Source organism: Podarcis muralis, chromosome 4 (genome assembly GCF_964188315.1).
Source record: "Podarcis muralis chromosome 4, rPodMur119.hap1.1, whole genome shotgun sequence".
In the NCBI taxonomy this organism is placed as follows: domain Eukaryota; kingdom Metazoa; phylum Chordata; class Lepidosauria; order Squamata; family Lacertidae; genus Podarcis; species Podarcis muralis.
In genome coordinates this window covers 29,708,154-29,723,432 of record NC_135658.1, presented here as the reverse complement: position 1 = coordinate 29,723,432, position 15,279 = coordinate 29,708,154, and the positions used below count along the sequence as shown (strand labels likewise).

Sequence of the window (15,279 nt, the reverse complement as noted above, 5' to 3'; positions counted from 1 at the left end):
CTTATGGGGTCATTCAAATGTATTCAAATAAGCATAGGATCTCCCAATTTAGTTGCTCACATTTCCCCTTAGTGACAGGCACAGTAGAGAATGCACAAAGAGGCTTACCCCTGAGCAATGTCTAAACAGGACCACAGTATGATTTCTTTTTTCTATAGAAGCAATTCTTATGACTCTTCTTCATTAAGGAGAGGTTCAATTTTTTTTTATTATTATTATCTAGAACTGTGATTTGCTATTACTTATTGTGATAACAATATAATGGTGAGACCGTTCAGATGTTCTCCATGTGTAGAAGCTATGCATGGATAACGGGACAGTGTGACTGTCTTGCTAGCCCCACCGGGCACTGGCCCTGCCCTCTGTACATCCATGAATAGGCATCCTAAGAATCAGGAAACTGCACACGCTCGGGCAATTAAAAATGGCTGCTAACACTGGAGAAGTTGACGCCTCCCCTCCCTTCCCAGAAGAATGTAACACCATGACATAATATGCTTCTGCAGTGGCACTATGGGTTGGCATGCCTCCAGAGAGCCCAGGAAGTGCCAAATCTGTTTTAAAATATGCTTTATAAGCTGAGGGAACGAGAAGGGGAGAGGGGAACCTCTGCCACTGGCTTTGTAAGTCCCCTCCACAAGGTTTAAAGACACTGTCCACTGAGAATGTAGTGTTTCTTTCCGCCCCCTAAAAATGTGCCTGGAAATATTCATTCAGGACTTGATTATTCACAGTAGGCAAAGTGTTTCTAAAACACTGTTTCCCAACCACTGTTTCGCGGCACACTAGTGTGCCGCGAGATGTTGCCTGGTGTGCCGCGGGAAAAATTAAAAAATTGAAAGATTTTATTTTTTTTTAAGTCAAATTTTCGATTGGGGCGCCGTCACTAGATGACCCCTGGGGTTCCCTCCCTCCCTCCCGCTCTGCGCCTCCCTCCTCCTCCTCCTCCGGGGAGGCCCTTCCTGGCTCTCGGCCAAGGCTTGGCGGCTGCCACTCGCTCACTTGCTCGCCCACCCGTCCCTCCATCCCTGCACCCGGCCTCTCCCCCTCTGTCCCCGGCACGGGGGCTGCCGGGATCCGTAGTCCCCTCGCCCTTGGGCTCCGCACCCGCGCGGGGTGCGCGAACTACGTTTCCCAGCGTGGCCTGGCGGGCCGGGCGTTTTGTTTGAAGCGCTCTTCTCCCGGCCATGGAATGAGCGCAGCGGCGGCGGCCGGGCGGCCAGGGGCTCTTCCGAGCAGACCCCGCGCAGCCTGCCTGCGCCCCCCGGAGATCGGGTGGCAGGATGGAGCCCGGGGATCCCCGCGGAGGCGGAGCGGCGGAGGCGGAGGCTGCCCCCCAGGTAGGGCTGCGTCGGGGTTTTTTTTATTTTTGCAATGCTGCATCCGCGCCGGAGGGGACGCATCGGACCGCGGGGAGACCCCTTGGCGGGCGTGCAAGGCAATGCATGCGTGCAGGCGTTGCATGGAGTGCAGTGCAATGCAATGGCAACGCGGCGCCCTGCATGCATGCATGCAACTTCCACCGGCGCTCCGGACTTGGCAGGTGAGGGGGGTCCCCAGTGGGCGGCAGAGAGAGCCGGGAGGGCGAAGGGGAGCCGGGGGGGAGCAGCGCTGCTCCCCGAGCCGAGCCCGGGGGGAAACTTCGGCGTCGTTGCACCGGGTGTTGGAAGCGGAGGCTGGCGGGGGCCCCTCACCTGCAAAACCTGGTCGCCTCTCATATATTTCGTGCATTGCATTCATCGCCCGCTTTCTCCTCCAAGAAGCTCCCGGGGGCGCGCGTGGTTCTCCCCGTGTTATCCTCGCAACAACAGCCCTGCGAGGTGGGTCAGGCGAGTGGCCCAAGGGAGCACCCAGGGATTGTCCTGGCCAGGTGGGGTGATTTGAACCCTGCTCTCTGCCCGGTCTTCGTCCTCATTTAGCCCTCACATGTGCATGACTGTGCATGACTGAGGTTTTCCCCCCTCGTCTTGGCTATGGTGTGAGTCTGTGCTGTTAATTAATGGGGTTCTGCCTTCGGAGAAGATGAGCCAGCCCTCAAGGAGGTGATTATGTAATTTGCTAGCAATTCATGTCCCTCCCGGCGTGACGCTGCGCGCTGACGTCACGGGGCTGTAATGGTGGTGTGCCTCGAGATTTTTTTCATGAAACAAGTGTGCCTTTGCCCAAAAAAGGTTGGGAAACACTGTTCTAAAACATAATGCTATTAGACTTAAGAGTGTTACTTCTTACAAATTATAGGTTCCAGGCATTGTAGAGTCATTTTGTAATTTATGTACCATACTGCAATTAACAATGATTGCGGAAACTAGAGCTGTCAGCTGCTCCCCCCCAAAAAAAATCTTCTTACTGATATGACACCAGAAGATTGCTGTTATTTACTTCCTGACATTCCATTTGCACAGACTCTTTAGTCTTCTGCAGAGAAATACAGAAAACACTGCATAGATGTACTTGTTTACCATTTACTCATTGTGGTCTCTTCCAACTCTATGATTCTATGAAGGCAAGGAGGCTGCCTTCATAAAATCTTCTAGAGTTGGAAGGAACCCAAGGGTCATCTACTCCAATCCCCTGCAACATTCTGCTGTTGAATGTTCCCAGCCTCTTGTATTTAGATAAATGCTGCTTCTGTACACCTGTAATTTCCTTTCGTAGAGGTCAGTTAGCATCTCTGTTTGTCGACTGCCACTTGCTTGATTACTTTCAGAATGGAATCTCATGCAAACAGGGTAGCACTTTAGAATCAGCATCTTAACATTTTCACATCTAGCTCATATCTTTTGTCACTGAAATAGATAGATAGCTAGATAGATACAGTGGTACCGCGGGTTACATACGCTTCAGGTTACAGACTCCGCTAACCCAGAAATAGTACCTCGGGTTAAGAACTTTGCTTCAGGATGAGAACAGAAATTATGCTCCAGCGGTGCGGCAGCAGTAGGAGGTCCCATTAGCTAAAGTGGTGCTTCAGGTTAAGAACAGTTTCAGGTTAAGAATGGACCTCCAGAACGAATTAAGTTCTTAACCCGAGGTACCAGTGTGTGTGTGTGTGTGTGTGTGTGTGTGTGTGTGTGTATATATATGGAGCTTAGACAGAATTTCTGCTTCAGTCTGTTGCCTGATCAAAAACATTTGCTTATATTAAGAACTGCTTGCTTGGAAAAACTCACACTTCCATGCATTCAGCTGTGTTATTACATTTATAAACCTTAAGGCGGTATCACTTCCTTCTCTTTAAAGCAGCACAGTAATTTAAGAAAGTGGTTATGCTTATCTTCTGCCAGTCAAGCACTTTGTGCATTAACAAAATATAATTTTTCCCTTCGGCAGATGGGCGTGTGTGATGTACTTCACATATGTCAATATTAGTAGTCCTCCCCAGTAGGTGATGGAGCTACTTTATTTAGCAGGGTGCATGACTGGAAGTAAAAGGGGGGGGGGACCCATTTACACTTTAATGAGTAGCGACAATGCAGCATGTCAAAGTCATGTACTCATTGCACTTTAGGAATCAGCATTATACAATTTTGCACAGGAAAACCACATTAAAGTACCACTCTTAAAGGAAATCTAGCATACCATAAAGGTTGCAAAAATACTCCTTGTATGAATGCCTAGTGGCATTTTGTACAGGAAGGTCCAATCAAGGTGAAAAGAAGCAGATCACCTGATGGTTTGTTAGTGCAGAGATAATATATGTATCTATGACAGTCTCTTTCATTAGCTTTTCAACTTGTCAAACAATAAATGCAACCTTTAACCTCGTGTATGTCTTGAATAAAGCTTGAGAAGTCTGAAATATCTCACTGGTAGAACACCTTGATTGATATTTTGGCTAACTTTTTAAACTTTCAATTAAAATACATAATTAAATATGAAGGAAGGAACTATGACAAATGCTGCATTGTAAAGAAAATACAGTGCAGTAATTGTTCGCTAAAACACTGTTGGTTAAAGTGGGCAATTGGATATATTGAACAAAAAACAGAAGCCACATTTTATAGCTGTCAATTTTGGACTTTTCTTTACAGCAACAGTGAAATGCCTTGTATATTGTCCTGATTTCTAGGTCCTTCCAAAGCACTATTCCCGAGGCTGTTTTGACTAATTATAGAAATAATTACCTACTTTGAAAGTACATTTATAGGTCACTTCCTAGAAAAAAAAGAGGGAAGGAAATTCCTTGTTTTAGGGCAAAAGTGCACAAAAAAAGAATATGTGCGCGCATGTCTATGTATTCTAAACTTTTTTTTAAGCATTTCTAAACCACTGTACAGATAAAAATCCTAGCATCGTACAGAAATGCAATAAATAAAACCCAGTAAAACAGTGTTATAAAAACAGATAAAAAGAGGAACTCAGTAATAACAAGTCCAATCTTAAATTAACAAGGCAGATGACTGGATATTTGTTGGATTTTAACGAATTACTCCTTCAAACTAAACTTCAAAAATTGCCAAGAACTGTGAAAGCATTTAGCAGTCGCCTTATTCACTGCTGTGCTTTTTAGCCCAAACAGAGAGGTGAAATTGACAACTAGTAGTCAAAATGCACATTCCTCTTTATACAAAACTAGAATCCCTTGCACTTAAGAGTACATAACTAAACATCTCTGTTCAGTTCAATGGAGCTTTACTCCCAGATAAGTGTATACAGTGGTACCTCGGGTTAAGTACTTAATTCGTTCCGGAGGTCCGTTCTTAACCTGAAACTGTTCTTAACCTGAAGCACCACTTTAGCTAATGGGGCCTCCTGCTGCCACTGCGCCCCCGGAGCACAATTTCTGTTCTCATCCTGAAGCAAAGTTCTTAACCAGAGGTATTATTTCTGGGTTAGCGGAGTCTGTAACCTAAACCGTATGTAACCTGAAGCGTATGTAACCTGAGGTACCACTGTATAGGATTGCAGCCTGTTTTGAAGTGTCTGTCTTAAAATATGATTTAAATTAAGCTGCAGCCATTTAACAAATAATTGCCAATTAATTCAGTACTAGCAATAGTCTATTGAAGTTATTAGTCTAGATCCAAAGAACTGGATCCCAAGGGTACTTTAAACTTCAAATTTTTGTTTCTTGAATTGCAGTCCTTCATGCTACATTTTCACCAACTGGGACATTCCGAGGTGGGGGGGCGAGGTCTGCCCCGGAGGCCATTACAAAGGAGGGGTGACAAAATGCCAACCCCCAATTGGCAGCACCTCCCGGGGTGCATGCCACGACCCCTGTGGACGGCGCACCACGCCCCCTGGGATGTGCGCCATGCCCCCTCAGATGCACGCCAGTTGCTCCACCTCTGTCACCAACAGGGATCCCCTCCCCCCATGCCCAAGGCTCCTGGCTCTGTAGGAGTAGAAGGGATTTCCATTCCTATTTTGGTGGGGGACTGAAGCCTTTTCCCTTCTTGCAGTGAGCATCTGGCTCCCTAAACACTGCTACACATACATCTATTTGGATCCAACTTGACTTTGAGATTGGGTGTGGTGTGGTAAGTAAAATTCCAATGGTGCACCCAGCCACAAGTAATTTTCTGGAAGATGACCAATAATATGATAATAACTTCTGCATTCGTAGAGTATTGTTTAATTCCCAAAGTACAACACATAGCATCGCATTGTAAACTAGGCCAAAATCATTATACCCATATAGGGATTGAGGACTAAAGCAAATGAGCGCATGGCTAAAATGAGGTTTCAATTGGGGATTTTCTGGTGCACAACTCATATTTGTAGCCATACACTTTCACCAGCTCCATTTTAAATGCAGCGTAAGAGTTGCAATGCATTTAGGCATGCTTTAAGCCTATTGAAATTCATGAGCATAAATGGACTTTGATTATGTTTGCAGTATTTTAAGAATGGTTATCACTAGAACAGAAACATTCATAATTCTATACAGCAATGACAACTACACCTCTTGGCACTTTTACATGTGCTTCTCCTTGCATGTGCTCTGTGCCATGTAATGGCATTTACACATCTCTGATAGGTGCATATTTGCGACAGTTTCTTCCAGCCAGCAGTTTGCTAGATATTGGTCAGGACTTTAGCAGCAGCAGCAGCACAAATCCTTTAAAATTGGCTGAAGCTGATGTCATCAGTATTAGTATCATGACATAGTATCACACTTAAGATATTTTAATAGAATCAGCCTGTTCTATTGCAGTGAGAGGAGTTTATCTTGACAGAGATATACGTATGTATGTAAATTAAGGTTATCAGATGTCCCCGTTTCCTGGGGACAGTCCCCAGATTTACAAATCAGTCCCCTGACAAAATCCATCCCCATCAACTGAAGTTGAAAAGTGTCCCCGGATTCATTGAAAAAAACCTGGTAACCTTAATGTAAATGTATATGGGTGTGGGGTTTTTTGGGTTTGTGTGATACACACAAACACACAGATACACACGCTCTCTCTCTCTCTCTTTCTGCCATAAGCTAAAAAGATGGGAAATTAAATTCTAACCTAAGATCACTGTGCAAATGAAACAATACAAATCATGAGGATAATACAATGAATAGTACAATCCTATTGTATCACTGTAATTTATTTCAGTGATAATTATTCCCTAGTTAAATGTACACAGGAGAGAAGCCTAAACAGAGCAGCAACACACCAACATCAACAAAATCCAAAGCTGCAGAGGAAGGGAAATAAACATTTTCTGAAACTTTTTAAAAACATAAATTGAGCAGGCTTATTGGATCTTGCTGGTGAGAGAATACTGTAGCACAGAGTGATCCTCAAAAAGCCCTGTTCCTGATAGACTACAATCCCATAGCAGATAGTGATGGCACCTGATTTTTAACACCATAATGAAATTAAGTCTCAGATAGGGAAAATACATTAAACTTCATTCAAAAATTATTAAAACAATAGGAAACTCAATCTGCCTTCTGTATGATAAACTATTTGGTACAGTAGATGTGCTGCAGATGTAGCAACCATAACTTCATTTACAATGTATCTTAGGTTATTTTTTCATAAAGGATATTAATTTAAGCAAATCAATGCTTTACATGTACAAGAAGCAACTACCAAAATGCAGAACTGTTTGGGACCTTTCAGTGAACTCAGGTTCTTACAAACAGCAATAACTCTTTAGGAAATACAGGGAGTTAAATGTTCTGGTGGACCACATTCCTCCAAAGGAACAGCACATTACACTAAGTATTCTTGGACACCTGCACACATGCCAATTCAGTGAGTCAAAGCTGACTCATACATTACCAAACTTTCTATTTCCTCTTACACCTATCCACTTTTACTTGGTTTCCATCCAATTTTCAGGTTTGGCAAGTCTCATTAGCTTATGAAAACTTATGAAACCATAATCAGAAATACAGTTAGGGAACCAAATTAATTTACCTGTTTTTATAAGAAGGATTTTATTTCCCTCTATCCCAGCAGGTTATGAATTAATTTCTATTTGTTTTTGTGTGGTCTAGGAAAGCACATGAAAAGTGTGCTTCTCTACACAGTTGGGTATTATGAAGAAATTCCTTATGGATCCTTTATAACTTTTTCACACTAAACTTAATGCAAATGTGATACTTCAGTTGGTAGAAATCTCAGGGCCATAGGTTAAAGCCCTACATTGGGAGAAAGATTCCCATGTTGTAGGGATTGGCCTAGATGACTTCATGATCCCATCCAACACTTCAAGTCTATGATTCTTTGAATATTCACACTAAGCGATTACTGCTATGAGCAATTTTGCTTAATGATAGTGTGTCTTGTGTTGATGACACTGTTGTTGTCATTTAAAAGGTACAAAAAGAATATGCATTCTCAAAATCTACTGTTTGGTTCCCCTCAACCCAACGTTTTAAACCAATTGATTCAACTGAAGTGCAGGCCATTAAAACTTGCTAAAAATCTTGCTCTACAGACTGAAATCCACCACTTAACACCAATATCCTTGCCTTGTCATTGGGAATCTTGCATAGGCTTCCCTAAGCAATTACAAACAGGTGTAATGGGTTTTGGGGCACCATCTTCTTTAAAAACATACATGCTGTGTTGCTTTCATTGTGAACCTAAATAATAGAGATCCTGCCACAGATCCTTTTATGTTGCCATACATTTGTCTTGGGAGACCCTGGAGGAGTGTGCCTTGGGGAGTGAAGTCAAACCGTTGGAGAATTACAGTGTATGCTGTGGCTGTGGAGACCGATACAGGAGAGGCACATCCCCTTACATAGTAACAAGTACAGTGGTGCCCCGCAAGATGAATGCCTCGCAAGACGGAAAACCCGCTAGACGAAAGGGTTTTCCGTTTGCGATGCGCTTCGCAAGACGAATTTCCCTATGGGCTTGCTTCGCAAGACGAAAATGTCTTGCGAGTCTCGCTATTCCTCCCCCGCTTTCCCCCCCTTTTTCTAAGCCGCTAAGCCACTAATAGCCTTTTAGCAGCCAAGCCGCTAAGCCTTTAATAGCCGCTAAGCCGCTAAACCGCTAATAGCGCTAATCCGCTTAGCCGCTAATGGGGTTGCTTTGCAAGACGAAAAAACCACTAGACAAAGAGAATCGCGGAACGGATTCTTTTCGTCTTGCGAGGCACCACTGTAATGTTACTTTTAATAATAATAATAATAATAATAATAATAATAATAATAATAAATAAATAAATAAATAAATAATAATAATAAATCTTTATTGTCATTGCCCCCTCTCGGGGACAATGAAATTTTCCTCCAAGAAGGGTGCTTTTTCCTTTCATAAAAATAATTCCGACAAACAAGTAGCTGAAACATACCTTTGAAAGATCTCTGAAGTTTCCTGGCAAGGTTAGATCCAACTCCTCTGATTCATAATTTGTTAATACCCATGGAAATACAGGGTATTGGTTTAGATCATTATATGTACGTCCTGAAAATGGTGGAGGGAAACGTAGAAGATATGGAATGGTTATTAAACAGGACAACTGAACAACTGATAAAAAACAGAATACACCAATCAAAGATTTTTCTTCACATCCGTGTAATATCACATTCTGAATTTCACCTATTTTGAGAAAAATAGCTACACAAAACAATGGGTCAGTGTGTCTGGCTGCTAACCAGAAGGTTGGTGGTCCAAGCCCACCCAGGGACAGCTGTGGGCAGGATTCCTGCATTGCAGGGGGTTGGATTAGATGACCCTCAGAATCCCTTCCAACTCTACAATTCCATGATTCTATGAAAATTATAGCATCAGCAGGCTACCATTTACATGTATTTTATTTGCATCCAAGTTCTTTCCATGTAGAATAAACATGCATTGGGGGATGTAGAATCACAGCAGCAAACACAGTATACATGTGTAAACTTTCTCTTCTCAATCAGGAATCCTGACCCTGGGGTACCTGGTTGTGCAAAGAAAGAACCTACACACAAACAAATTACAGTCATGCCTGGGGTTACAGCCGCTTCAGCTTGTGTTTTTTCGGGTTGCGGACCGCCAAAACCTGGAAGTACCGGAACGGGTTACTTCCTGGTGTCGGCGGTCGTGCATGTGCAGAAGCGCTAAATTGCACTTTGTGCATGTGCAGAATCACTGAATCGCAACCCGTGCATGCACAGACGCGGGTTGCAAATGCTGCGGGTTGCGAACGTGCATCCCGCATGGATCACATTTGCAACCCAAGCATCCACTGTATATACATGTAAGCTCTGTGCAAAAGATCCAATGGACACGCGGAGATCAGAATGAGACCACTCCCTCCTCCCTCAACAGCCATTCACTCTACCCTGTTTGGTCACTTGCAAAGGACTTGAATGCAAATCTCAGATACAACACCCTAAGACCCGTGAGCATCTCCAAGCTTAATGCAGCTCACAACCCCTGTTTTGCAGCCTGTCATGTATATTAGACACACGCACACCCTTTTCTCAATCCTAGGGAGGCATAAAATCAGACCTTTTCTTTGCAAGGTAAGCTTAACAAATTGCAGGTTATACAACCTTGCATTCTTTAGCAACACCTCACACATTTAGGCAATGCAAACGTTTTAGCACTCTTGATATGATGTAGTTCCATCAGAAGAAACAGCTGGAGAGCCCATGTTCAGGACCAGCACACAGACAACGGAATCTGCACAGCTTACTTTGTGTGTGCATCTGTTGGGGGAAAGGAACTTGCTTTCCTTACTCTGTGAGACATCAGGCATTGCGGTTGCCTGCTGCACAGCACTAAGCCAACCAGGAGAGGTTTAAAGAGGAATTTGTTTTTCCCCCATGCAGTCCTTAGTTGTTTGTACATAAGACTTTTCATAGATTTATTCCTTATCCAAATAATGAATTGCAGAAATGCAAGCCTCTATTGGTGTATGTTTTACCTTTACTGAAGGAGCAGATTTTCCTTCAACTAGACTTATAGAGATTAATGTTAAAGGCTGAATATTAAATATTGCAAGCCTATGACACTAATCTACTTGAACAATAAAAACTGAGGCACAGAAAATGAGATCTCAGAAATACTGGAATATGTTTCTTCATTAAAAATAACTTTTTAATTAAACCATCCAATTTAATGTTTTTATATGGCACTTCAGTCTTGAAGGTAAAGTGATGTAGAGACAGCTGACAAAGAAATTATAACTGCAATTCCTTGGTGAAAATGTTAATGACAGCAAAATATTGTTTAATTAGATGATTGCAGCATCTGGATTAACACTCTTTAAAAGCGATGTTCCTGTGCTTGTCTACTTCTTCACACTTTACAGACATTTTGTCATCTCTAGGTCATTAGGAAAGAATTTTTAATGGTTTTTCTAGATGCAAGCAGTTCAAGTTACATCTAATTAGATGACAATAATAAGCCCAACACATGCAGTAGCTAAATATATACATAATTAACCAGTGAGGGCTTGTACATCACAGAGTAAAAAAGTGGAAAATGCTAAATGGAGAGGGAAGAAGTAGGGCTGAATTCGTTACCTGAATATGTCAATTTTCTACTAACATGTTAAAAATACTTTCCATCCGAAAGAAAGAGAATATTGTTCACCCTTTTTAGTGTATGATTTTCAGCTAACTATATGTGTGAATATTCATTTTTACTAATTAGAGCTTTAACATTTTATGTTTTAGTTAAGAAATACTTTCCACTTCTTATAGAATATCATTTACAACCAAGTCTGCATGCTCTTCTTCCACATTCATTATTTTCTGTTGTGACATATGAGGTATATTATTTTTTTATTTTATCTATATCTATATCTATATCTATCTATATCTGAAGCATGATTAACCTGCTACCTAAAAACAGATGCAAGTATTGCAGTGAGACATAATTCTGGCTGCTAGACTGAACCACCTGACTCTTCCATCTTTTCCAGTGGAAGGATCTTTTATTAATATTATAGTAATTAAAGTGAGAGCGTACTGGTTTTTTTAATTGCTTATTACATATAGCACCTTTCATTTTCTAGTGAGAAAAGTGGTGCTGAATCAGTAAAAGTAGTGATTTCTCCTTCTCCTCTCTATAAATCAGGGGATTCCTGAGAATTGTGCAGAGTCAGAATTTTATAAATAATTTTGACTCTGCTCAATTCTCAAGAATTCCCAGTCAGGAAGTCCTACGTCTACAAAATGAAGACAAAAGCCAGGGGCAGGCAGAGTATAAAACTTAGACTGACTGATAAGTAGCAGAGTGCCATGTTTACCTTTGGAAAAAGAAAAAGAAACCACACAGCGCTGTAAACATGATGAAATATGTCCAGTGACAAGAGGGGCAGAGAAGAGGTGAAGACCTTGGGAGCAGAACGAAGTAGAGAGAAAGCAACTGGGTATGCTTGTCAAAAGAAGAGCTCTCAGACTCCGAACAACCATTTTGACTGCAAACTACAGATACAGTTATGGAAGCCTTACTTTTAGCAACTTCCTTGCTGGTTTGTTATTGTTATTTTATTAGTGAATAGATTTTGCAGTTCTTTGATTGATTTAGAGCATTATTTTAAAATGGATGAGATTAGTCTATGAGGAACGTCTGCAAATCCATTAAGATTAACTAGAGTGCAATCCTATTCTTATTTATGCAGAAGCAAGCCCACAATGGGGCTTACTCCCAGTTAAATATGTATAGGATTGCAGCCTAAGCCCCTCTAAACTCAGTGGCACTTACTTCTGAGTAGACATATACAGGATTACACTGTAAATCTCCTAAAGCTCTAATCTGTAAACGTATTATTATATTCCTATTCTGCTTTGTGAACAGATTAAGAAAGACTCATGTAGTGAATCTCATTTTTGCATCAATAACTTCTATTGAGCTCACTGAATACAGATTTAGATCTGGTCCCTAACCATTATTATCATCCATGGCAGCTATGTTACTTACTCCTTTATCATCAAAACTTTATTTGATGAGGAGTGTGACTGCATCAAGAAGGTGCTTATCTCCCTCAAACAAATGGATAGGCAAAAGGAAGGAAGAAGGACTAGCTAGCAGTAAATGTAACACATTTTTGTTTTTAAAGGTATCCACAGAAAATCCAGAATCCATGTCAAGCTAGTTAGCTTAATGTGTATGGGTAAACTGGTGGAAAGCATGAATGAAGGAAAATATCAATCATACAGAAAAACAAGTCTCGCATAAGATGAAATAACATGGTTTCTGCATATACAAGTCCAATCTCTCTCTGTTAAATAGAGTTCTTTGAGAATGTTAAGCATGTGGATAGGAGTGTATACTAGAGATGGATGGTTTAGCCTATTTCATGTGTTTATTCATAAATTTGTTCAGTCCAATTTCTGCATTAATCTGTGGATTTTAAAAATTTAAATAGCTGTATGAAAATTCATATATACATACATATTTTGTCTCAATGCACTCGTTTCCAAATGTATTTGATCCTAAAATATATACTTTTAAATTGATGTCGGTGTGTGTCTTCATTCAAAAACTGTATCATTAAATTTAGAGGTGTAAAATCTGAAGAATTACATTCTGATCTGTATATAATTCTAAGAGGTGCAAATTAGGTTAGTTCACTTAAATATACAAACCAAGCAAAATTATCCTCCATCCCTAATGTTTACTTGGATTTTCAAAAAGCTTTCAACAAAGTCCCTCTCCAAGGCACTTAAGTAAACGTAGCAGTCATGGGATAAAAGGGCAGGTCTTCTTAGACATCAGTAATTGGTTAAAGAACAGTAAGCAAAGATTTATGACGCAATGGTCACTTCTCACAGTGAAGGGATGTAGGAAGAAGCGTGATCCCCAAGGACCAGCATTTTTAACTTGTTTGTAAGTGGCGTAGAGGAGGGGGTGTCAACCTTTTTGGGCCCATGGGCCCATTTGCAAACCAGATAAACTATTGTGGCCACCACAAACTATTATATTGCCAACAATATAATGCATCTTTCAAGCTTATTTTCAGCAGGGGGAGGGGACTGTTGGGCACCAGAAAACAACCCCTGTCCTAGAGCTAGGATGAGCAAGAGGGCAATTCAGTGTAAGTGTAAACTGATGCACAATGGTGCAAAAAAATCCTAATTTCACATATACACTGATGGATTCTGAGCTGATGGGGATTGGTCAGGAAAAGATTATGAACATCTCACTGAAAACACTGTGCATGACAACTTGTGTATGACAAAAGGGATTGAAAACTTGCTAATATCACAATATCTGTATAAAAAATATTTAACGCAACATATTTGGAATACTGTGAACAATTTTGTTTGCCAGATCTCAGAAAGGATATTACAGAACTGAAAATGGCAACCAATTCTGGTGAGAGGAATGAAGCAACTCCTTTATGCAGAAACTGCTGGGGCTTTTTAGTTTGGGGGGGGGGCAGACAAGAAAGGAGTTAAAATTATGCATGATGTGCAGAAAGCGAATAGAGAGACCATCCAATGGGCAATTCTGGGCAGAAAAAGTAAGTACTTCTTCACACAGAACTTAATAAATGTATTAAATTTGCTATGGCAATGGCCATCAACTTAGATGGTATTAAAGGGGTACTGGACAAATTCGTGGAGGATAAAGTCTTCAATGGCTACTAGCAACAATAGCCATATACTGCCTCCAGGGCTGGAGTCACTATGCCTCTGAATGCCAGTTGCTGGGAAGCAACTATGGGACAGGGCTATTGTCTTAAGCTCTTCAGCTTATGCGCTTCCAACAAAAACATGGTTGGTCACTCTGGGAACAGAATGCTGGATGAGATGGGCCTCTGGTCTACTCCAGCAGGGCTCTTACGCCTTTATGACTAAGGCAACACAGTGGGTTCAATGAAAGATGACTCAAGATGTCTCTGTTCATTTATTTAGGCAAGGGAAAACTCGAAAATGAAATGGTTGCTAAGTGAGTTCTTACATCTCAAAGCGGGTGGAAAGGAGACAAAAAAATATAGAAAAATCTTGATAAAGGGAAATCTACAATAATACTAGGCTACCAAATGGGATTGCTATCAGGATTCTTGAGCTAATTTATGTGAATTTTTTTGAGCACTCTAAGTGCTATATAAATGCTAGATATTATCATTAAAGTATTTATAGCATACTAGCTTAAGAAAGTTAATGTCATTGCATAATGATCCACTATTATGGTAGGTTATTCTAACATCTAAAATTCATTAAATGGGATTTATGGCTCTACATAGTACTGAATTATTACTGTAATAAATCCCATGCTACAGACTAACAAATTAATCATACTGAGTCATTTTCAAAGTGAAATGTATCTGGTCTGCATGGTTTTGCCTGGCCCAGGCCTAAGCATGACTTACTAACCATATATTTATAGAATATGATACAAAATAAATACCAACATGTTTGCACATTTTTCGTGTGTGTGTGTGTGTGTGTGTATTTCTTCGTCTCCTACCTAAGGCTCAATGGACATTCAGCTGAATTTCATTCCACCTGAGAAAATTTACCTGTGGCAAGATTTGTATTATTTTTGGATGCTGTGATGTTGATATATTAATGGTACAACCATTATGCTGTTGTATATTAGCAGTAAATCCTTGTATATCATTTTATATTTCAAGCCAGCATGCATTAATTAGTTAGTTTCAAGTGCTAGTGAGACCCACCTCTCATTAAGTGATGTAGAAAGGTTTTGAATCGTGGGCCTAATTTTAAAGATCAGTTATCATGCATTCCAGTTTAAGGTGCTAAAAAAGGGAAGATGCTGCAATTTAATCATAACACCACCTAGGTGACATCTGTACTAGGCAGGATACTACTGTTATTTTGCTGTCTAGTTGCTGTTGCTAAGAATGACGAAGTAGCGAAATTACATTTTCCCATTATTATTTCCAGACACACACTGGCAATGGTTTGTTGAC

At 41.0% G+C, this 15,279-nt stretch overlaps 1 protein-coding gene across 4 annotated transcripts in view; it reads right to left on the bottom strand.

Moving 5' to 3' along the window:
* The window catches only part of NBEA (neurobeachin), a 361,495-nt gene that overhangs the window by 68,289 nt on the left and 277,927 nt on the right, over positions 1-15,279 (bottom strand). For all 4 annotated transcript variants that reach the window (XM_028726491.2, XM_077927142.1, XM_028726499.2 and 1 more), the window contains one exon: positions 8,755-8,867. In XM_028726491.2, the coding sequence (XP_028582324.2) occupies positions 8,755-8,867 (113 nt within the window). The remainder of the gene's footprint in view (positions 1-8,754; positions 8,868-15,279) is intronic.